This window comes from Mustela lutreola, chromosome 3 (genome assembly GCF_030435805.1).
Source record: "Mustela lutreola isolate mMusLut2 chromosome 3, mMusLut2.pri, whole genome shotgun sequence".
In the NCBI taxonomy this organism is placed as follows: Eukaryota; Metazoa; Chordata; class Mammalia; order Carnivora; family Mustelidae; genus Mustela; species Mustela lutreola.
In genome coordinates this window covers 50,543,329-50,568,272 of record NC_081292.1, presented here as the reverse complement: position 1 = coordinate 50,568,272, position 24,944 = coordinate 50,543,329, and the positions used below count along the sequence as shown (strand labels likewise).

At 34.6% G+C, this 24,944-nt stretch overlaps 1 protein-coding gene and 1 pseudogene across 12 annotated transcripts in view; both read left to right on the top strand.

Annotated features, from left to right (window-relative positions):
* Positions 1-24,944, top strand: part of RALYL (RALY RNA binding protein like) — a 713,948-nt gene that overhangs the window by 309,953 nt on the left and 379,051 nt on the right. For all 12 annotated transcript variants that reach the window (XM_059166125.1, XM_059166124.1, XM_059166115.1 and 9 more), the window contains one exon: positions 13,121-13,399. In XM_059166125.1, the coding sequence (XP_059022108.1) occupies positions 13,144-13,399 (256 nt within the window). In that variant the 5' untranslated portion in view covers positions 13,121-13,143. The remainder of the gene's footprint in view (positions 1-13,120; positions 13,400-24,944) is intronic.
* LOC131828238 (U2 spliceosomal RNA) lies at positions 23-156 on the top strand (annotated as a pseudogene).

Genomic DNA, 24,944 nt, shown 5'->3' with positions numbered 1-24,944 from the left:
GCTTATATTTTGGACCTATATGATCTCTCAGGGCCTTTTGGCTAAGATCAAGTGTAGTATCTGTTCTTATCAGTTTGAAATACTTTAAATAATAACATGTTCTGAGAAAAATTTGCATGTGAAATGTGTTTTGAAAGCCTTCAGTGACCACTCTATTGAACCAAAATTCATGAAAAACCAAGGTTAAGGGTCTCTTTAATGTGAAGAAAGGATAAAAGACTTTAAGAGTAAGACAAAGACTGTATAAAGTGGAGACCCAGCACCCTCCTCTACTTTTCAGGCATAAGCTTCCCTGGGTCCATCCCCAGGAGGATATCTGACTGTAGATTATCTCCCTCTCCAGGGAGGGGTTCTCTCCAGCTGCAGATCCAATTTTCGTTATCGTTCTGAGAGACAGAGCTGTTCTGGCTACAGCTTGTCATGTTGGTTTAGTATAGACCTTTGTAAATTATAAACCATTGGTATCAGTGTGTGTGTGCAATGAATATTAATTTCTATCTGTCTCATCAGCGCAGAAGCTAATAAGAGCCCAGTAGATCATATTTCTGTATAAATGCAGCAGTCTGTGTAGAATTGGCCAATTTCTGGAGTCTGACCTTCCCAGAATATTACCTCCACAGATGATCTCATTATTTAGAGCAGAAATTACAAATAAAAATTGTAGCAGTATCTCAAAAATGTCTAACAAATGTTGAAAAAGAGCATTTCCAACACTGAATATTGTTACCTGAGCACAGGACATGTACAATATAGATGAAGTTTAGATCCAAATAGTCTTCCTGGCTCCTCTGCAAGCTCTCATGAGTTTCACTTGCAATATCAAGTACTGAAAGAGAAGATGGGTGAAACATGAAAGTCATTTCTGAAAGTCCATGTGTAGACCGAGATGCCTGAACTTGTATGATATCACTTATTATGAACATGCCATTATACTCAAGGACCAGATCATAATACCAAAGGCAAGGTACCTATAGAATCTCAATTGCTGCATGAGTATGAGATAAATATCAGCCAAGGCTTTGATATGTCACTTGTTAATTAAAACCTCTTCAGTATGTTGATTCACAAGAACCTCTTTTGAGAAAACGTGCTAACTTCAGAATTACAGTGATCTCAGATAGAATATTATCAGAAGCTGTGTTATATCTCCAGAGGTCCCTGGAGAAGCAATTTGGGAAAGACCTGGTGGAAAGCACTAGAAATCAGAGTCCAAATTCAGCTCCAGAGAAGTTATCTGATAGAAAACTGAGCATCCCAGAGGTTACATATATGCTTAGTTACTCATCCAGAAAGAGGAGAGCTGGCTATACTTTTCATGGGCTGAAACCCAATCACAAGGTAAACTTTGACAAATTCCTTTTTTTTTTTTTTTAACTTGAGTGTAGTTAAATACAGTGTTATATTGTTTCAAGTGTCTAATACAGTGACTCAACAATTCTATACATTATTCAGTGTTCATCATGGAAAATGTGCTCTTAATCAGCTTTAAAAAAATTAGAGATAATTTGTACAATACACTACATTACTAGTTTGATACATATTAGTGATCCTCGTATGTATAAATCCAACAACAGCATTCTTAAAAATGAAGGTAGTTTTCCTCCCCAAGTCTGATAATTTATACTAGTTATGCTAATATTAAAACTAGGTAAGAAAACCCCTGGGGATAAAAAATACATAATATGTTTATTTAAAAAATAATAAATTTTAAAAAAAACTTACTAAGAAAAAAAAAACAGTAGGACGTCTATGTGGAGACTATAGATGTCTAGTGAATTAAGACACTTAGGGGGCATAGTTATCTCATACCTACAGTTACTCTCTCCTTACTATCATTTGTGGCATAAGGTCTTAACAAATCTTTTACCAAGCTTACAAATAGGTGGTAATTATTGATAACCTTTAGCTTCTATTCAGAAAAGGGCATCCATAATTCTTAATTTCTACGTTTCCTGGGATTTTCTAATATTTTATGGAGATTCTGCCTTGTGTAGCTAAGGGTAGGGGAGAATTGGAACATTTTGTGTCCCGTCATAGGCTATGGCAGCAACGGGGACAGTATTTGTTCCACCAAAGAGAAATTATGCTTTAAATCAGTTATTTGCAATATCTGGATGGCTAGATGCTGTCATTTATAATGCTGTATCTGCATTCAGAGGTGCTGAGTTTAAGGAATTTGTAAACAGGAACTTTATCTGATCTAAACATACAGTAGGCATTTTCACTATATCATTTTTATGGCTACTTAATACAACCCAAATATTCAATTTTGTGGAGGGCAGTTCACCGTTGCACCTACTGTAGGGCATTTATTTCTATTTCAGGAGAGCGCAGAAGTGCCAGAGGGTTGGTTGTGGGATTTAAAACCTTTTACTCTAGGACCAGTCTTCCAAAGCCACATCAATAATGATTGAAAGTTGTTCATCTCTGCGGGCAGTTTAGTAGCCTCCATGAAATCACTTAGTGGTCCGAATTTAACTCCTGAGGGAACTGTCATGATTGACAGTTTGAACAAAGAGGACAAGAGTGGAAAGGACCTGTTAACTAGGAGTGAGTGAATTTCTCCTGTGGGCATGACAGTGTTTATCTCCTGCAATTTAGCTTTAAGTGACCTGAGAGTTTAAAAATGGAGAAGGATGTTTTATTCAGTGGAGGAATATGGGGAACAGAGCATAGTTTTATCCTAGTGAATACACAAGAACAATCTTCTAATTCTCCATTGCTGGCCTCATGTAATGCATCAATTAGAAGTGAATATTCTGATGCTTTTGCTTTGAATGTCCATATTTACATTTTTAAATTGTATTAATGTGAACTATAACATAGCATTCATTACCGTGTGACTAGCAGAAGAAGCTCAACACAAAGTTGAATGCATTCTGCTCTGTTTTATATTATTTCAGGGAAACTCTAATTGGAGCCAGTAAATTGGTGGAGCTAACAAATTCTGAGGAAAAATTTTCCAGAATCATCTCTGGGCATTCTTAAGATATGGTGTTACCTAGCATGCTTAATATAATTCTTAATATAAATCACAGACTAAATCTTAGCAGTTTGTGGCTATTCCTTTCTGCATAACCTGTATGGTTACAGTGGTGATGAGGCTTCTCAATATTAAACCCAAATTGGTGTCTCCCTCAGGTAAGTTGAAACACTTTTCTGGAAATACTTCAGATCCCAGAGGAAATGAAGGGAAAAGGTAGAACCCTCTCCTAACTATTCTAAATGAGTGGATATTTAATAAACCCTTAAACCAATGGCAGTTATATAATAATTGCTAAGTACTAAATGCTTGTTAAATATAAAATAACTTTTGCATAACTACTTTTGAAATAGTTTTAATGATTTGTAGACCATCTTTGAAAATTCAAAATCTCTTAAATAGCAACTGTTTTAGCAATGTTTATAACAGGCATTAAAAAACAAAGGTTATGTGACAAAGAATGAAGGGACACCTATTACTTGTTTCGTACTTTTTTCTGACTGCATGGTCCCAGAACACTAAGGGGTCTTGTCACATTGGTCTTGATTTCTACATGGATGTGGTTGACCAGTCAGAAACCAAGGTAACTACCTCATTATTCACAATCCTCTGCCAAATAATGGTTCAGATAGCAGTTAGTGCTCTATATGCCTTATATTACAAAACCTACTATCCCTGATTGACTTCTTTTCCCTAGTCAAGTAGTAGAAAGTGCCTAATTATTCTTGATTCAACTTCTCTGTGTAACTCAAAACAGTCTTCTGCCTAGGTCATGTTAACCAGTGGAGTTTTCTTGGAAATAGCATTACAGTCTTGCTCTTAGACAACTTGTGTGACTGAAGGATCTGTTTTGCATAGGAGAAAGCTTTTGAGAACATCATATGCAATAAATTTCCTAGATTGATACCAAATTTTTCATATTCTAGAGAATGTGAGTATACTCAGGATAACTCCATGAAATGAATACTTTTGAGTTAAATAACTATATGGTTTTATCCCTTTGAATCTTCTTTTTTTTAATTTAAAGTTGATAATGTTCCTTACTTGTAAAAATCACAGTGGAATCCTATACTTTGAATTTGGTGATCAAATAGACAATGCTTACATGATCCCTGATATAACAGATGTAACACCAGTCACAATCTCTCTAATGCTTCATAGAAAGTTCATTTCATTTCCTGAAAACTCCAAACACAAATAAGTTTTTATCCTTGGGTGATGTGAAATTCTAAGGAATAAATTATGTACCCTCTAAATTCATATGTTGAACCCCAAACCCATAATAAACCCATAATGTGAAGATAGGATTTTAGGGGAGTAATTCGGTTTAGGTGGGGTCATGAAGGTATGGCTCTCCTGATGGGGTCAGTATCCTTTTAAGAAGAGGAAGAGAGGCCAGAACTTTTCTCTCTACTATGTGAAGACATAGTGAGGAGGAGGAAATCTCCTACCAAGAACTGAATCAGTTTGCACTTTGATTTTGAACTTTTAGCCTTTAGAAGTGTAAGAAATAAATGTCTGCTGTTTAAACTACCCAGGCTCTGGCATTTTATTATAGCAGCCCAAGTTCACTAATGCATGAAGAAAAAAAAAAAAGAATTATACTGGTGATCTGTTTCTTACTTTATTCTTGATCAGAGGCCTGACCTAACCTGTGTTCTTTCAGATTGGTCATGATTTACACGGGGTTGTGTCTGACCTCTCTCTCTCATGAACCAAGGTGATGGTTTCTTTAAACCATAATAACCCTCTGCCAAATAGTGGTTGGATCTTCCACACCTTTTTAAGTGCTTCACGAGAGATGGCTTAACACTTAATCATTACTCCTTGTTTACAAAAATTGACTCATTTATCAATTTATATTTTCCAAAATAATTTTAATTCAGAAGTTGAATTTTAACACAGAGGTTGATTAATATTTCAAGTTCTTAATTATGTTTGAAATGTTGACTCACTAATATCCATTGATTTCCAATTTATAGTTAGAATAACCAATGCAAAATGATTACCTTTTTGTAACTACAGTTATTACATTATTTATACTTATATGTGTTTACTTAGTAGTTCTTGTTTTCCTATCAACTACTTAATCTTAAGCTCCAGATTAAAAACACTTATTTCGGGTGCCTGGGTGGCTCAGTGGGTTAAGCCACTGCCTTCGGCTCAGGTCATGATCTCAGAGTCCTGGGATGGAGTCCTGGATCGGGCTCTCTGCTCAGCAGGGAGCCTGCTTCCTCCTCTCTCTCTCTCTGCCTGCCTCTCTGCCTACTTGTGATCTCTCTCTGTCAAATAAATAAATAAAATCTTTAAAAAAAAACCACTTATTTCTTTGTAGTTAGTGGTTCTATTCAAAGATAATCACTGCTACTAAGATATTTTAGCTAACATTTTTTGCTAATTAATTAATGCCATTTCTATTTTTATAATAATTTTATTTTTTCTATTGTTTACAATAATTTCATTAAATTTTTATGTTCTGCCCTGAATGTAGAATGCAATACTATCATTTGCCTATTTTAAAAATCTTTCTATATCCCACTAAGTGGCATTTTAAACCATTTTTCTTCCTAAAATATCTCATATTAATTTTCTATAAAATTTATCATATCACCTTTATTACCAGCAACTCCTTATTAAAAGCAAAATATTTTATGTCTTTAATCTTTTTACACACAAACTGTAGTTAAAAAGGAAAATGGCAACTGGATTTCTTGGTTCTTATAGTGTGCTATTGCCAAAATATTACAGTCATTGTCTGAGGTACACAGTTTTAAAAAAGTTTTATAAAAAATAGGTTGATGTGACTCTAATTAATATGTTTGCAAAACTTAATGAGTAGTAAATTTCACTTCTGCTCTGAATGTTATTCATAATTGTAGTAACCGAATTATAATATTGAGATAGAAGGACTGCTGAAAGTTCAAATATCTTAATAGTGTTTTTAATTTATTTATAATTAATAGTTAAATTTTTAATGAACATTGAAAACATACTATGTAACATTAATATATTAAAATATAATATGTAGACTTAATAAGTGTGCATTTAACAATGGAAATCAGAATAGTTTTTATTTTTTTAAATAATAATGACTTCGGTGATATGCCTAATGGATATCCATATCCTAATGGAAGCTCCAAACACTAATTTACTTTTTTCTGAGTACAAGAGAATTATGCTGTGTCTGTTACTAGTGCCAGTCTAGCTAAGGTCATAAACTTCATTTACATCATTTCAGAGATCAGAATATCCCTCTCTTATTGAGTTTATGGTATGTTTGCCCATTCTTCCTACTCAACCTAATGAATCAGAAAATATTTTGAATATGGTACTTAAGGAGGTGATGGAAGACATCAAAAATACTCTGAGTGTCTTAAAACAGCCAATACAGATGGAAGTGAAAAGGTGTTTAAACTTTCTAGAAAATATCTGAGGATTGATAACTAAAGTAGAGGTTTTTTCTTTCCTGTTTGACAAAGAATTTTAGCATTAGGAATTTATCCTCACTAAATTTGTCATTGTTCATCTGAGATACTTTTGTTATCTGAAAAAAATTGGAAACAAGCTAAATGCTCATCAAGAGAATGAAGAAAATCATGGTACAGCTTGTTAGTATGTGATTGTGTAAGTTATATACAATAAGATGGTTTATAATAGCATAATAAAATGAGTAGAAGTAATAAGCAGTGGCACTAGGTATATAGATTATGATGACTTTTTTCTAATTTATAACTCTTTTTCTTCTAAGTACTGGAAAGCAATGGCAAAGAAAATACCCCAAAATTTTAACAGTAAATATCTTCAGGTTAAAACTACTTTTTTTCCCTTCATATGTGTTATTTCCTTTTGTGTGTACACATTCTGTAAAATATTTACTTTGAAAAAACTACCTTTGGCTTATTGTAGGAAGTGGTCTGCGATCTAAGAATTGAGTATTCATTATAATAGTGATGTTTATGGGTGATAGAATATCACCACATATACTTGATTTTCTCATGCAAATGGGCATCTGAACGTTTTTCACAAAATAGTTTTTTTTAAGTTTTTTAATTTTTTATTTTTTTATAAACAAAATAGTTTTTATGAAGCTTTTATGAATAGTTTTTATGAATTCTGCTGAAGAACTGTCTGTCACTGCCCTGGTAGATTTGTTATGTCTTCCTAAATTGTGGATGGTTTTCTGAAGAATAAATTCAGACTTTTGGGGGGACATTCTTTTGGTTTATTTTGTCCAAGAAAAGGTGATTAAATAAATTTGTTTATTTTGGTTCAACTTTTTCCTTTTTTATAATTATACATTTAAGGAGTTTTATGCCAACTTTTTTAAATGTAAAAAAATATTCAAGTACATTTAGATGAGTTAAAAGTATTTGGAAAACGACTGTCCTTTTGTGTATGTTAAGAAACTAACTATGTGCTCATTGAATTTTCATAATGTTCTTTAATGATAAAATCAGATATTTTCTGATTCAAGAAGTTTTCTCTGGTCTTCTCAACTGGATATGAGCTCTTTCTTTTCAGATATCACTAGTTTGTAAATCTTGCAGCACTTCCAAGGTTTTAACATATATTATAGGACTTCTTTGAGTACTAACTCTAGACTTTAACAGATTATAATGTTTAGGGCATGATATTCTTTTCTTAATCATTTTCGTATCTTTTTCTTCTTTTCCCAGGTTTTTGAATATAACATGCACTAGTATTGTTGACTGACTTTCTTGAATATTAGGGTATTTCTTGTTGTTATTTTTGTAGTTTATTCTGTGTTCAATTGAATGTCTAAATAAATCTAAATTTGGAAATGCAGGACCATGAAATCAAGAGAAGAGTAGAATTTACTGCTGTATTAATCTTGTCTACCCCAAAAATGTTTTCTCTATAGTAAATTTTAATGTTGTCTTTAATAATTAATGTATCCTTCTTAGATTCAAAGCTAGAAATCTGCGAAGACAGATCTTTAACTATTCCATACACATTCTTTCTGATTTTATAGAGTATTTACAATCTTGGTGTGATATTTTCAGAAAGAAAACCTTACTCTTTTTTTTTAAATATTGTGTTAGTTACCATACAGTACATCATTAGTTTTGATGTAGTGTTCCAAGATTCATTGTTTGCATACAACACCCAGTGCTTTATTATGCAATTCGTGCCCTCCTTAATACCCATCACCCCGCTCACCCACCCCCCCCACCCACCTCCCCTCTGAAACCCTTCATTTCATTCCCAGAGTCCATAGTTTCTCGTGGTTTATCTCCAACTTCAATTTCTCCCCCTTCATTTTTCCCTTCCTTCTCCTAATGTCCTCCATGCTATTCCTTATGTTCCATAAATAAGTGAAACTATATGACAATTGACTTTCTCTGTTTGACTTATTTCACTTAGCATAATCTCCTCCAGTCCCATCCTTGTTGATGCAAAAGTTGGGTAGTCATCCTTTCTGGTGGCTAATATTCCATTGTGTTTGTGGACCACATCTTCTTTATCCATTTGTCTGTTGAAGGGCATCTTAGTTGTTTCCACAGTACTCTTACATTAGTCTTCATATGGCAACTGTTTAAATTTTTAATTATTCTTCTTCTGAAACATATCTAATACCATCATATCTTTTGTAACTTTCTGGGACCAAAAACATATTCTGTAATACACAAATAAACAAATAGTTTCTGAGTTATACAGTAATTATATTTTTAAAGGACAAGAGTCCTGTTTAGCCTTTTTGGGTACAAAAATGCATTAAAATATTGCTTTAATTTTAACTAAAATTAAAAATTTTAAATTAAATTTTAAAAATTAAAAATTTAATTTAAATTTTAAATTAAAAATACAGTACTTCACTCATAGTGGCAAGAGTAAAGTACTCAAAAGTCAAATGGGGTTATTGACTACCATTTTAGGTAATGTAGGTATGGAATATGTCCGTCTTTATAGAAAATTCTGTGGGGCATCAGTGGTTTATAGTTTATCATATGGCAGCCTTCATAAACACTTAACACTAGCTCCTTTCAAACTTCTAGCTTAAAAACAAAGAGACAAGTTCTAGGATTAGTTGCATTTTCATCAAAATATTCATTTTTCTCTTGTCATTTGCTTTGTAGCTATAACATCTCCTTGACTATTCTTACAATGTAAGCATTTTATTTTTTAATTTTTAAATTTATTTTCAGCATAACAGTATTCATTGTTTTTGCACCACACCCAGTGCACGGATTGCATGGAGTAATGTAAGCATTATTTCAGTACCTCAGAGCTCCTTGATTTTTCTTTTTATCAGTGGTTTTCAGCAATTTGATTATGATCAGTCTGTCGTTTTGTTTATTCTGATTAGAATTCAGTGAGATTCTTGGATCTCTGGAATGATAGAATTTTCATCAAATTTGGGAGATATTTGACTATTGTTCTTTTGAGTATTTTTACCCCTGTGGGACTCCAGGTGTGTGTATATTAAATAGCGTGGTACTATCATTTGACTTACCGAGGCTCTCTGCTCAGCTTTTTTTCTTAGCGTTTTATCTCTATAATACATCTTGGATATTCACTATTTCCATAACTTCAAATTCACAAATCTGTTTTCTGCAGAGTCTTATCACCTATAATATCTATTAAGTATGTATTTTTAATTTTAGATCTAGTTTTCATCTGTAGATGTTCCTTTGTTAACATATATAATGTATTATTTGCTTCAGGATCCCAGGTCTGTGAATCATCAGATGTCTTACACAATTCACAGCACTCGCCATAGCACATACCCTCCCCAGTGTTCATAACCCAAACACCCTCTCCCTCCACGCCCCCCGCCCAGTAACCCTCAGTTCATTTCCTGAGATTAAGAGTGTAGACATTCCTTTAATTCTTTTTTTATATCATTAATTTTTCTCCTGGTTATGGGTCACACTTTTCAATTCATGGGATCTCTAGGAATTTTTTCTTGAATGCTAAAGATTTTGTATTTTGTGTTGTGTGAGTTTTGTTTGTTTGTTTTTTTTTTAAATAAGTATTTTGCTTTGCTCTGGTAGACCTTTGGATTGTTTTTGGTTTAGTTCGATCATCTTGAGACTTGTTTTTAAGTTCTTTTAGGGTTGTCGCAAGAGTACCTTTTACTGTAGGGGATCACTTATCTGGTGTCTGAATATAATGCTCCAGGGGGCCGGTTTGGACACTCTACTGTTGCTGGTAGGAACTTGAATGATTCTCAGCCTTTTATGGGTCTGGTAACTGACAGCTTTCCAATAAGTTTTTAACCAACCTCATAGAAGCTGAACTTTTGCATGCATATTCTAGGAACCAACATAGACTCAAAAGATCCTGAAGACAAGTGGAGTAGTCTGAATAACTCTCTTCTTTCTAGAAATCTGCCTCACAATTTCCTGGTTTGTCAGACTCCCTGAGCTCTGATTTCTATTGCCTCAACTCAGTAAGGTAGCTGCCTCTGCTTTCAGTCACACATATGTGAACACATTACACATAGACACATATCGCAGCTCTATGACCTGAAATATGTTCCTTTTCTCTTAGATGTCATGGCTCTGCGATGCCTGTGGTTTAATGTCTGAAAACAGTTGTTTCATCTATATTAACCTGATTTTCTAGTTTTTGGAGTCAGGAAGGTTAAAACCCCTGTTATTCTATCATGTCTGAAAGTGAAGTCCTTCGACTGATTGAAGATTCATGTAATATAGAAGTACAAGCTAAATATTATACTATGAATTAGGACGATTTTGCAGAATGTTGAAATGTCAATGTACAACACTGTGACAAAACTTTGTCATTATAAATGCTGATAGAAACTGGCAAGTAATCTTGTGTGAGAGAGTAGACACATACAGACTATAAGGTGATGAAGAATCAATAAGAAGAATTACACAATTGGCAATTTGGAGTTACAGCTTTGAAAATCATTTACATAGAACAAACAGATGCAGTCAGAGAGAGCATGTGGAATTCTAGGATAGCTGTGCCTTCATCTAAATTTGACTCAGGGTCATTATCAAAGAGAGACCACTGGGCTCTGTCAGCCATGCGTCTGACCCACTCAAACAGTTCTTGAGTTTGCATTTTAACCAGTTCATCCCTCTTTAGGAAATAAAACATCAACCATAGTCATGGTTTATTATTGAAAGTAACTCTACTATATTTCTAAAAACATTGACTACATAAGAGAAAAAGGAAATAAGAGTATTTCTATGGATTGCATTACTCATGTTGGCCTGGAGTGGTAAGAAAGGTAACTATGGATTCTGGAGCCCCCAAAATGGATCTTTAGTTTTCCCTTTCAGTGTGATTAAAATACATGAAATTATATGAGGTAGCTAGTCATTTGTTTAAAATACATATGTACACCTTGACTTTTCTGTATCCAGTTGATTCTCAGAGCATTTGTCTTGAGATTTGCAATAACTCAAGTTGCAAAATTAAAAACAAAATTACCAGCTTTCCTTTCTTTTAACCCTAACCCTGAATAATTCCTAAAGCAACCACTCAAGTCTAGCTAAACTGAAACAAAAAGAGAAAGCAACATAATCCTTGATTTGAATGATGCCATACTATTACTTTTTATGGAATATCTAAATGTTTATGAACTCAAACTTCATTATAAAGGGTTATGTATAATTTTGACTATTTAGTAAAATTTTAATAATCCAAAATGTGATCATTAACAACCTAATTTGAATCATTTTTATGTTATTCGTTGCTCTTGATTTCAGAAGTATCTGGTTTAGCCAGTAAATTTTCAAATATATTCAATTTATTTATTTTTTTCAAATATATTCAATTTATATGCGTTTAAGATTTCTATCACTTTAATGCTCAACTTAAAAATATTATTTAAAATTATTTTTTAAAAAGATGTATTTATTGTTTTTATAGCTATAAGGTTTTAAAAGAGATTATTCATATGAAAGTATATAAATGTATATAGATATGTATGTGTATATATATCTGTATCTATCTATATATAGCACTGATAAAATGTATTAATTAGCTAATGTTTAACAATGATCATCAATGTCAGAGATTGTATCCTTGTTGAAATTTTAGTTTCACCATATTAGTTTTTTTAAAGTCGTAGTCACTTTAGAAGAAAATGTCTGGCCAAAAACAAAAGAAATAAGGAAGGAAGGGAGGGAGGGAGAGGGGGAGGGGGAAGCAGGGAAGGGAAAAATGGAAGGATGAAAGGAAGGAAAAGGAGGGAAGGGAGGAAGGAAGGAAGGAGGAGGGAGGGAGGAAAGAGAGAGAGAAAGAAAAAAAGGTGCTTAATAAATATTGTTGGATAAACGAATGAATGAATGAATTTTTAAAACCTTACAAAAATAAGTCTGCAAGTGCTGGAGTACTTAGAAATAAAAGTTTCATTGAGTTTAATTAAGCACAATTAAATACTCTGCCAAGCTTAGAAAACAGTTTTTAGAAATACTGGCAGTCCTTGGGCAACATAGGAGCTTTTAGTTAAATGAATTAAAAATGAGTTTGAGAATAGAAATTTCAACACAGATGCCAGTCTACTAATTTGCTGATCATTGATGAAAACTAGGTACACATGTTGTCTTTTTTTTTTTTTTTTAACCAATATATGAAATTGGCTCCATTAAGACAATGTACAGAATTAACTCTGGTTAAATCCCTTACTTACGCAATTACATTTTTCTTATGTTAAATTTTTAAATAAATTTTTAAACCTTTTTTCACTCCTACAGCATTTAGTGGAAAGAATTGTTAGTTTCTGATAAAAAGTTTCTGATAATGAAAGATCCAATATATGTGCATTTTATGGAAAATGTAGAGCTAAAAATGCATGTGCTAACAATATCAGGTGGTTTATTCCTCAGACTTCCTTCTGAAAAATTGATTGATTTAAAAATACAAACAACTACAAAAGGTTTCATCATTATGTGAGGCTGGATTTTGGATAAATAAATCAGGAATCCATTTATAACTACACGCCAAGTGTTTATAAGTGTTTTCTTCATTTTGTAATGTAGTGTTCAACTTTTATATTTCTAAATTTTCTTCTCAAGAAAATCAGCGGTAATTAGGGATTTGAGATTACCTGGTACACTGTTGAAAAATGTTAAATATTGGTAATATCCATCCAACCTAATTCTTTTCCTTTTGATTATTTCTGTTTGTTTGTTTAAGGATTAAAACAAGGTGAGCCAACCATGACTGGCAAAACACAGACCAGCAATGTCACCAATAAGAATGACCCCAAGTCCATCAACTCCCGAGTTTTCATCGGCAATCTAAATACAGCCATTGTCAAGAAAGTTGACATTGAAGCCATTTTCTCAAAGTATGGAAAAATAGTTGGATGCTCAGTTCACAAGGGTTATGCATTTGTACAGTACATGAGTGAGCGACACGCAAGAGCGGCAGTGGCTGGAGAGAATGCCAGGATCATTGCCGGCCAACCACTTGGTAAGTCATGCTCACGTATGGCTTTCACATTAGTGTTCCCGTCTTTGTGCATATCTGCATACAATTTAGCTGTGACAAAGCCAGCACTACCATAATATCTCTCTTATTTAACCAGGTATAGCGTTTGCATATTGGTAATTTATATTACTTTCATGTTTTTGTATTGTTTTACGTGTTTCTTATTTTTTCTGCCAGTTTACAGACTTGAGATCAAGTCCGTGTTGTAGGACGTGTTCCCTACACCAAGCCTAAGAGGTCCAGGAAAATGAAAAAATATGCATCATATTTTACTTTATTTGACTTGAAACGGTACCTGTCTTCCAGGAAACACTATGCTAAGCAAAAAGATAACTCTGTCTTTTATACTTTTAGCATTTGCTCTGAGGGTTAGCATATTTTCCTAATTTTCTGTTTTTATTGTTTGAAGAGAAGAGATAGAAAATAGCAATAAGAAGTTAATCGAGAACTGGAAAAGGAATATAACCCACTCTTTCTTATCTAGTCCAGAATCTTGTATGTCATGCCTGTTCAGTCATGATCAAATTTTTATCTAATATTCAAGAAATATATAGGTTTTTTTCAAAGGAGAGAAAAGAATATAGTCTGAAGTAAAATGCAAATTATTAGGAGGAAATACTTTATAATAAATCTGTGGATTAAAAAATAAAAATTAGTCTATTTTTCTACAAGAGAAAAAAACATAATTAAGACACCACTGATCCCTTAATGTATACCTCTTCTCCTGTCCAGATTCGTATTTTAAGTTCTCTCGGCATCATATGCCCAGAACAAAACCCTTTTGATTTTTCACATCCTCAATTTCCCTTCATTCCCAGGCTTCTGCATCACAGTAACTGGAACCCTCACTTAATCAATTTTTCAAACAAACACTGAGGTGTCAACTCTGATTCTTCTTTTCTCTCCACACTGCAGATATAATCTATCATCATGTTTCTTGCCTTCGATATATCCCAAACCCAATCATCTTTTAGATCTGCCAGTAGCCATCTCATCCAGGCCACCATTATGCCTCAGCTAGGCTGCTGAAGTAACCACCTAACAGGTCTGCTTCTTTCCACTCTCACCAGTGTCCTTTTAAAAACATAAATGTGGGGGCACCTGGGCCTCAGTGGATTAAAGCCTCTGCCTTCTGCTCCGGTCATGATCTTGGGGTCTTGGGATCGAGCCCCACATCCAGCTCTCTGCTCAGCGGGGAGCCTGCTCCCCTCTCTCTCTCCACCTGCCTCTCTGCCTGCTTGTGATCTCTGTCTGTCAAATAAATAAATAAAATTTAAAAAAAAAACATAAATGTGACGATGCCATTAACATGCTCTTAAAAAAATCTAATGCTTTTCCATTTCACCCAGGGTGAGATTTATATTCTATACTACACCTCAAATACCTCACACATCTTCAAGTTCATCTCCTTCTCTCTGTCTTTGTGTACCGTGTCAGTAATCCTGGCCATCTTGCTATGCCTCAAACGTTCCAAGATTGTTTTTACCTCAGAGGCTTTGGACTTGCTATTCCTTCTGCTCAGAAGACAGATCTTTGCTAATTTATTGTTCCCTATTTGATTATGTGCTGTACTCAAATTTTCCTTCCCCGGAGAGGCTTTTCCTGACCAACTTACCTAGTCTTCTGCCCTCTTGCCTGCATTATCCATTTCATTATAGTACTTTATGTATTTTTTTCATAGCCTTCATCAGTACCTGGGATTACATAATTTATGATGTATCTCTATTATGTCCACAGACATAAAGATGAAGGAGCATATAAAGGAAATAAGTTAAAAAAAAAAAAAAGGCAAAAAAAAAAAAAAAGAAGAAGCTAAAAGCATAGACAAACCAAGTTAGAAGAGTGTTAAGGACATTATACTAGTAAGTCACATAACGTAGTTATGAAAAATGTTTGGGAAGCCATAGAATTCAATAAAATAAGAGTGAAGTCTGAGGTGATAGTCTTCAGGGGTAGGGTGGGGAGGATTTTTACATAAGTGTTTGCTTGCTACAGACCCACAAATAATCACTTATATATAGGAATATAGTTTTTTTTTTACCTTTCTCTAATTCATTTCTTTTGTATTTTAAAGAACAAAGAAAGGTAAAGCTTTCCAAAAGACATTGATAAATTTTTTATTTGTTCTTTTTTTATTTCCCTTAACGTCTCCATTCTGCTTATTTACCTTGAAATGAAAATTTTCTGACAACTTTTGTTTTTCTAAGTTGAAATTCTTATTTCAAGGCCACATTCTAGCCAATGTTAGAGAAATACCCATTTATTGCCTATATCCTGATTGTTATGAAACTAACACATACTTGCAGAAATGTTTTAATTATTATTTTTAAAAAAAATTCATTATCAATGTATGGCCAATTAAAGGTCCAATCCACTTACTAATGAACTTTATTTTTTTAAGTGATCTCTGCACCCAACATAGCACTCCAGCTCATGACCCTGAAATCAATAGTTGCACATTCTTCACTTAGTAATGAACTATAGCTAATTTTCCAGAATCCTATTTCCTCCTACTGTTCAGTTGATTACTCTCCTATTGAGAAGAATGTAATTGATAAAGAGAACATCAATACTAAAAATTTTGTGGCTAACTTAGAAAAACCCAAGGAAAAAAATGATGACACCAAATCACTACTCTTTGAGAGCCACAGAATTAAATTGTGCTTCTAATAAGATACCATTTCTCATTCTTAGTCATTTGTCTCAGATCCTCTCTTTGTTGTGTCCTCAGGTTAATCTCTGGAGCATATATCTTGATCAGCCATAATCACTCTTTCTGCCTGAATCCAAGTTAAAAACTTTATTCTTTCAGCTGAAATCTAGTCTTTCACACTACTTGAGTCTAAAGTGTACATCTTGGGGCTCCTGGGTGGCTCAGTGGGTTAAAGCCTCTGCCTTTGGCTCAGGTCATGATCCCAGGGTCCTGGGATCAAGCCCCACATTGGGCTCTCTGCTCAGCAGGGAGCCTGCTTCTCTGCCTGCTTGTGATCTCCATCTGTCAAATAAATAAATAAAATCTTAGAAAAAGTAAAATAAAATAAAGTGTACATCTTTTCATACAAAGCATATGCTTTATAATGGTTAGTAAGATTGCTTTTCAGGTCAAGTGTCTATGGTTTTTCTAAAACCATATTGCTGGAAATTCAGGCAAGTCTTCCAGTTGTCCCTTATAGAGAGGAAGTTTCCCAGCCAAGTCCTAAAGAAGACTCAGTTTTCCAGGAAGTCTATCCATTTCTGACTTTAAATATTGTACCTTTATTTTTACTGACCAGCAAAATTTAGGTTTAGGTAAATCACTTTTCTTCATTACTTTTTTGACTTCAAATAAACCCTTTATGATTTGCAGGCCCCACCAAGCTCTATAAGCCCTTAAATTGAAGTGAATTGATGATGGATCAAATAACAGAACACCATCATATGAAACTGCTATTAGCTTCATGTACCATAACTTGTGTATTCTTCTTTCTCTTAGAATGAGAAGAAAATTAACAGTGATGAAGCCTTCCACTGGGCCAGTACTATATTATCTTATTTGCTCTCAATACATAGTTACAATAACTTCTTCTAAACAGAAATGATCGTTTCATATCACTATGTATTCAAAATTCTTTATATAAAATTTAGAGATTAAATGTCAAGGGGTGCCTGGGTGGCTCAGTGGGTTAAGCCTCTGCCTTCGGCTCAGGTCTGATCTCAGGGTCCTGGGATTGAGTCCCGCATCGGACTCTCTGCTCAGCAGGGAGCCTGCTTCACCTTCTCTCTCTGCCTGCCCCTTTGCCTACCTGTACTCTCTCTCTCTGTGTGTGTCAAATAAATAAATAAAATATTTAAAAAAATAAATGTCAGTAGTACCAGAAAAAAACTGAACATTCTATAGAATAGGTGAGTTTTTATAGTTCTATGGAGGTTATAAATATACCCTTAAACTGAGAATAGGCTATGAATGTGATGAAACTCAACATTTAATAAATGAAATATGAGTGGCTGTTTCGACACTGGAAGATTTTAACTTGGAAAGCAGGTGTTGAATTGTCTTTTACTGAAAAAATAATCCATCAACTGTTTGATGGATGGATTAGTGTGATATAAAACTGGAAATGGGACATGTAATGGGAAACTACCGAAAGAGGAATGGAAATTATAGAAGTGAAGAGAGGAAAATGAGGAAAAATAGGTAGGATTAAATAGGTAAGATTAAATAACTAGTTGGCACAGTAGATGAGACAGACAGAGATAGAAGAATCAGGAATGATTCCCATGTTCTGGGTTGAGGATGGAGAACGATTTCCTAAGAGAAAAGGTTTTTCTGTAAGATAGTGAGTGCAGGACTGAATATATAGGTTAGGGTTGAAGGGCATGCCTGAGGAGATGGATGTATATGTATCTAGTATGATCTTGGATACACAGGTCCAAACTAAGAGGAAAGATTTGGACTGAGTAGAGATTTGTGTGTCATTAGCATGGATGGTGTTAAAGCTATAGAAATGGATAAGCTGACCCAAGGAGAACATATAAAGTCTGAAGACTATTGGCTGAAAATGGATCTATGGAGAAAAATTGGGGTCAGTAAAAAGCAGCCCACTAATAAGCCTTCTGAAAATCTAAGTCCAAAGTGTTTTCTACAAAATTACTTCATCCCCCAGGTCTACGCTGTGGAGACCATGGCCTTCCTAAAGTGACCACTTTCTTAGCAGAGGCCTAAAGTCAATTCCCTTAAACTCCTGATTTCCAACTTCCAAGCCCATATATGCAAATATTCTTATTGATTCTAATATTTAAAACTCTCATTTATGAAAGATTAAACACTTTATCTTTAATGTTTAAGTTTCTTACCATATTAATGTCTTCTATACCCCGGGCCATCTGTTCAGCTGAGTAGCAGAGATGATTTTATCTATCTTGCCAGGTTTCATTGTATGGCTTTAGTAAACCTGTTGGCAAGTCAAACATTATAGATCCAGGAAGGATGATTTTACTCAGTTAACTATGTTAGTACACCTGAAATTTAAGGTGAATAATTCCATATATCCGTATTATAAAACTTTGTGTCTTTTGGAGAAAACATCTTTTACCATGCAATTGCCATCAAATTCTGAATTGAAATTTTGAATAGTATGTATTTTATATTCTTTTCAAATTCATAAAAATGAGAAATTATTTTAAAAGTTGCTGAATCCTACCTCAAAATTACAGTGCATGGAATAACTAGGGGAGCTCAGAAGTTGGAGCTCAAAGTATTGGAATTCTAATCTGGATTTTGAAAGTAGGTCACAGTCTAAAGTTTTGATTAACTTCCTTCTTTTGGACTTTTTATTCTTACTTTGTTGGCAGAGATTTCTAATTTCCATACTATAACAAGGGAAAAGGTGTCCTGAATTAGATCAGTGGTCTATCCATTTTATCAACATGTTCATGAACCCAACATATATTTTATTGAATGCAAAGTTTATTTCCTGAGGTTATTTCCCTTATAGCACATGAACAAATATCTAAGATGGTATTTTTTCCTTCTGTTTAGACTTCTGTATACTTACTACTCCAAAGCAATTAAACAAAAACTAACAAATATGTTTATTTCTTCAAACTGAAAAAAAAAAAAAAAAAAGGCTCCAGTTCTTCTTTTTCTTCTGCTTCTTCTTTTTTTAATCTATGATCAAGGTTATGTCCCAGACCCAACTGTGAGGTCGGCATGATTCCTTCCTCTCCCATTTCCTTCCTTTCCCATTCCTCCTATTTCTGAATAAGTTAACTCAATCAGACTTTGGTGCTATGTGACCCTGTCCCCAGGCTGTGACACATATTTCAAAATCAGCCCTCCCATCCTTTCCCAACTGATGTCTCTTCATTCCCAGGTCACAGTTAGCTTTCTGAGGATATTTAGCTGATAAATACCCTTAATCATATGTTTGGAGCTATGATAATTGAACACATTAAAGGATTTCAAATAAATGAACTGAGTGGGGAGATGGATTGTTGGTATTGCTGCCTTCCAAAAACTGATAATCACAGCATACCGTGTGGGTGTTGTACAGAAAAGGAAACTTGGCCATGACTTAACTTAGTTGCTTTTATATATGTTCAGTTTTTGCACACATCTTTTTGCACCACATATAAAAATGATATCCCTTTTTTTATCCCTGGCTTCCTGCCTTGGATACGTAATGGAGGATTTCTAAGCTTTCTGTGGAAAAAAAAAAAAAAAGATTCCGTTTGGCTCAAGTAAGTTGGGATTCTTAAAAAAATCAGAATCCAGCTGTGAAATTATTCTGAATAATTTTTGTAAAAAATACAATTTCTATAAGGTAAATCTTATAAAAATGTATCTCAGCTTGGTTACTCAATAAAATTTAAACTTTTAAAAGGCAAAATACTTATGTATCCTCCTCATTGAATTTGGATTTTAAGTTGTTAATACTGGAAATATTTGTTACATTTTTAAATCAGAATTTAGTCACTGGAAATTTTTTCCTCAAACATCTTATGTGAAAGGTGAAACAAACTTTATAAATGCTTAATATTGACTAATATTGACAATTTTTTATATGAGAGGTCATGCATAAAGTGTCCTTTTGTACTAAAGAGGTTGGACACTAAGTCTAGATCAGTGCAAATTCCTACTGATTATAATGGCTTGATTTCATGCATGTTATAAATAAATATTTGTGATGTATTTTTTATTTTTAGATTATTTCACTCTTATGAGCTTGCAAAAGGCACAATGATATATGAACTTAAGAAATCAGTTATTAATAGTAGGAAGAACCCAAAACAAAAACACGATTTATCTGTAGAAATCATTCTTGCTTTGAAACCTGAATACAGGTTTCTGTCATTGAGAAGCAGAGTCTAGCTTAGAAAAAGAATATGTAAAATAGAGAATTAAATTAATTTCCTTACATCATAAATGTCTTGCAAATGCTGAAGAAATCCCAAAAAGGAACATGATGAATAGATTATTAATTTTAAAAGAAATCTGGTGAATATTTTTAATCACGATCATGATGGAAGTAATGGAAATGTAGTGGTAGAAAGGAAGATATTGGAGAGCCATCTTGAGAAAGAGAAAAGAAGAAAAACAGACAAACATTTGTAACAATATACGAAGCATGTCTTAGGAGTAATGGATTTCAAATGTGTTTTTATCCTCAGCTACAATTTTGCATCCAGAGTGATCTTCTCAAAATACAAATCTAATGATGTCACCCTCTGATAAAAACTCTCAATGATTTCTCATTGTTCTCAGAAAAAAGACCCTTGCTATGGCCTAAAGTTTACGTGTGATTTGTTTCTGGCTCATCTGCAGACTTTGATCACTACCCTCTCAGCCTTCTGAGAGAATTGACTTCTCTCAATTCTTTGAGCAAATTATCTTTCCTTCTCCTGGGCCTTAGCACTTGGTTGTGTGGAATGTTCTTTGGTACGAAGCTCCCCACCGCCTTTCCTTACTTCCCCACTTCACTTGACTGTTCATCCTTCAGATCTCAGATCAAATATCATTACTCTGGGAGACCTGGGTGGCTCAGTGGGTTAAAGTCTCTGCCTTCGGTTCAGGTCATGGTCCCAGGGTCCTGGGATCGAGCCCTGCATCAGGATCTCTGCTTGGAAGACAGCCTGCTTCCTCCTCTCTCTCTGCCTGCCTCTCTGCCTACTTGTGATCTTTGTCTGTCAAATAAATAAATAAAGTCTTTAAAAAATATATCATTACTCTAAGGAAACCAACGTTGATCCTTCAAACATAGTTGGAATGTATTACTTCCCTTTCTAGCACATATTTTCTTTTCTAATTTGTTTTTATATTTACTATTTGTAACTGGTATCCATTTCTTCTTCCTCTAGGCTAAGTTCCTTGATAGCATGGACTGTGTATGTTTATATTAATCTTCTTAGCACCTAGCGGAGTATTGATTCTTCCATGGCAAATAGCACATAGGATGGATGAGTGGATGGATGGTGGGAGGAACAGGTTGGTTTCATTAAGGACTTTTTCCTGTCTTTGAAAGAGCAATTGAAAGAGACAGACAGGAAGAAGAAGAAGAAGGAAGAGGAAGGGCAGGAGGAGGATAAAGAAGGAGAAGGTGCACTTACAAGTTTCCTGGAAAGCCAGCAGTTCCAATTTGGGGTTTCTCCAAAGAGAAGGCACTGGGGTCTTTTTGTAAGGCAACTAGGTATTCATTCTCTCTAAAGTCAGACACCCCAGAGGCAGTTATTCAATAGGCTGGATTTAATTCTTTTTAAATATAATCTAGTCCTTAAATGTATAAAATATTAATGCATATATTTTATTCAAAGGTTATAGTAAATGATATATTGGTTTAAAAAGGGATTCTAGTTGTGTAAAACTGCAGTCCTTAAAATGGCATGCTCTCATAGTTTTGTCTTATTCATAGTTAAATATTTGCCTAGCACTCACCATCCTCAAAGCTCTTTAGCACAGATTCTCTTCTTTCAACCTCAGAACAGCACTGTGAGGTAACTAATATGAGTATTTATGCCTATTCTGCTGGCTAGGAACTGAGGCTTGCAGAAATTAACTTGCTTTAAATCACAAAAATGGTGGTGCAGTATATCAAGCACCACATATTCTGACCCTAATTATTTTCACTATTTATTCTTACCAGCAGTTCTTTTCATATCAATATATCAGTAGAGCGACTACAATTTACCATTTAAACCAAGGTACTTCTGAAAGTGAGAAGAGGTGCTATTAATGATTATGCTGTCAAATCAGGTGTAAACCAGTATAATCCAGGGCAAACTTGAATGTACAGTCCTTATTATCTATGCATTTGTACTTAAAGTAGATTTGTCAACTTAGTTGAGCTTTCTCATAGGTCAAATATTGCATAGTATATTAGGTAAAGGATGCCAGGCTCGGTATCAGAGAAAACTGACATTTGAATAGTTAATCCAATAGAAGTGTATTTCTTCCTCACATATAATACAGTCAGTATCCTGGAGATGACATGGGCTGGGCCATGGGCAGGGAGGCTCTATTCTCCTTTCATCCAGGGACCAGGCAGTGGGAAGTTCTGACATCTTTTCATGAGTAGCTACCATAGACCGGGAAAGAAGTCCACTTGGCAGGTGGGTGAAAAGAGGGGGATGATGAGACTCTGCACCTTTGCAGCTCAAGCTTGGAAACGGTGCCCCTCCGCTCTGCTTATGTGCCCCCGACACAGCCAGATGCAGGTGCGACTGGGCAGCTGTTGCCATCAGCCGCCATGCAAGCAAGCTGTCATCTTCAGTGAGCAGTTAGCGTCTTTGCCACATGTAGTTGAGTAACTTGAAGAAGTTAATCACTAAGAATCCATTTCTGTAAAACAGAAATAGTGGTGCTTAGTTCAGACTGCAATGCAGAACTCCTGTTTGTAAAGTGCTTGAAACCTGGCCTCCATGTGGTATACACCTTGTGGTAAAAATTTGTACATAGATATCACAGTCTGTAGTGCTAAGAGAAATCCTCTACTTTTTCTGGCTGTGAGATTCTGAACAGATTTGGAATACGTGGTGCAAACAGAATAGAATGATGGAGTCTGTAATTGCTGCAAAGAGATTAATTAAAGTGACTACAGGTGTGGTGAGAGATGACTCGAGCAAAGGAGAAATTTAAAATCAATGTTAGGAGAAATTTAAAATCAGTGTTGAAAGGATGGACAGGTATGAAAAAAATAATTCCAGGTGGATGAAACATTATACCTGGAGTGCTAATTTGGGCAGAAGTGAAAGATCTGCCCTGTGGATGAATAAGTGGGCTCATGGAGAAGAGTAGTGAGTGGTAAGATTGATGTCAGGCTGTGAAGGGTCTTGAATGTCATACTGGTGAACCCAAGTGTATAGAAATACTTATAGTACTGTGTTCGGTGTAATGAAGATTGGCTTCAAAAGGATATCTTTTATTTGTTTAACTGTTATTTGAATTGTTGTTCCACTTTATTTGTTCATTCACCCATTCATTTAATCATTCATTCATTCATTTTTAGAAGGGGGAGGGACATAGGGAGAGGGAAAGAGAGAATCTTAAGCAGACTACATGGCCAGTATGGAGACCACCTTGGGGTTTAATCTCACAGCCCTGAGATCATGAACTCAGTTGTGAATGAAGAATTGGATGCCCGACCAATCGAGCCACCCAGACACCCCTTGCTGTTGTTACATTGTAATTAGGCAGCATGCTATTTAATATGAACATTAATTTCCTCTCACTGTTGAGATGTTCATTCACATCTTCACTTATTTGCCCACTATAAATTTTCTATTCTAGCCAGGACATTGCATTAGATGAGGTCTTCTGGGAATAAAAGTTACACTCAGAGTTCGTGCAATTGTTAAAAGCTACTTGCTGAATATTTTATACTCCCTTTTTGATGCTGTAATATAATTATCTGTCATCAAGTAACATGGTACCGGTATTTTGCAATTTCTGATGAATTGTACATAGCTGTGTATGTTTTTAGAACAGTGTTTCCTAAATTTGTGAGTACTGAAACTTTGGTCCTTTGTTTTGGGAGCCAGCTCTCCACATTGTAGGATATTTAGTAGCAACCCTAACCTCTTCCTACTGACCAGATGCCAGTAGCCCTGCCTTCAAGTAGTGACAACCAAAAATGTGTCCAGATACTATCAAATGTCCACTGAGGGTCAAAATCACTACTGTTTAAGAATCACTACTTTAGAGAAATTATAATAAAATCAACTTCATTGATTCAGAAATGTTATATTTTAATAGTTTTAACCAAAGTACACTATATGAAAGCGATGGTTTGAATTATTTTGGTAATTTAGAAAAAATAGATCTTTTCCAGTTGTCCAGAAAACAAAACTCAGTATAAACTTTCCCCAGCAATTATAATAATGTGTTTATGACTGTAGCTTACCATTTATATCACGTTTGTCTTAATCCTTAAAAATACAAACACCAGAAACAAATCGATCTGTCTGCATAGTTGACATGTTATGAGCTTACTGATTTCAAACAAAGAAAAAATAATCAACTATTTTTCTTAAAGATCTTTCTCTCTCTCTCTCTCTTTTTTTTTTTTTTTAAGATTTTATTTATTTGACAGAACAAGATCCCAAGTAGGCAGAGAGGCAGGCAGGGGGGGCGGGTACGGGGGAAGCAGGCTCCCCGCTGAGCAGAAACCCCAACGCGGGGCTGGATCCCAGGACCCTGGGATCATGACCCAAGCGGAAGGCAGAGGCTTTAACCCACTGAGCCACCCAGGCGCCGCAAGACCTTTCTCTTTAATGCCTTTTAGAGTTTTTTTTTTTTTTCATTAAATCCTTCCATTCAAACATTTGAGATCACCACTAGAAATTACAAAGAAAAAGAAAGCCTTGTAAAAGTACTAAGTGAAAAATACTCAGTTCTGAGACTATTCAGATAATAAATAAATATTTATTATTTAACAGTACCACTACAAAGCTTGTTAAAACAAAGAAAGTAAGAATTGCCACATCCCTGGTTGATGTTTCTCTAACAGATACATTACTTCTGTCACTATACCCGTTCTACTTCATTTTGAAAAGT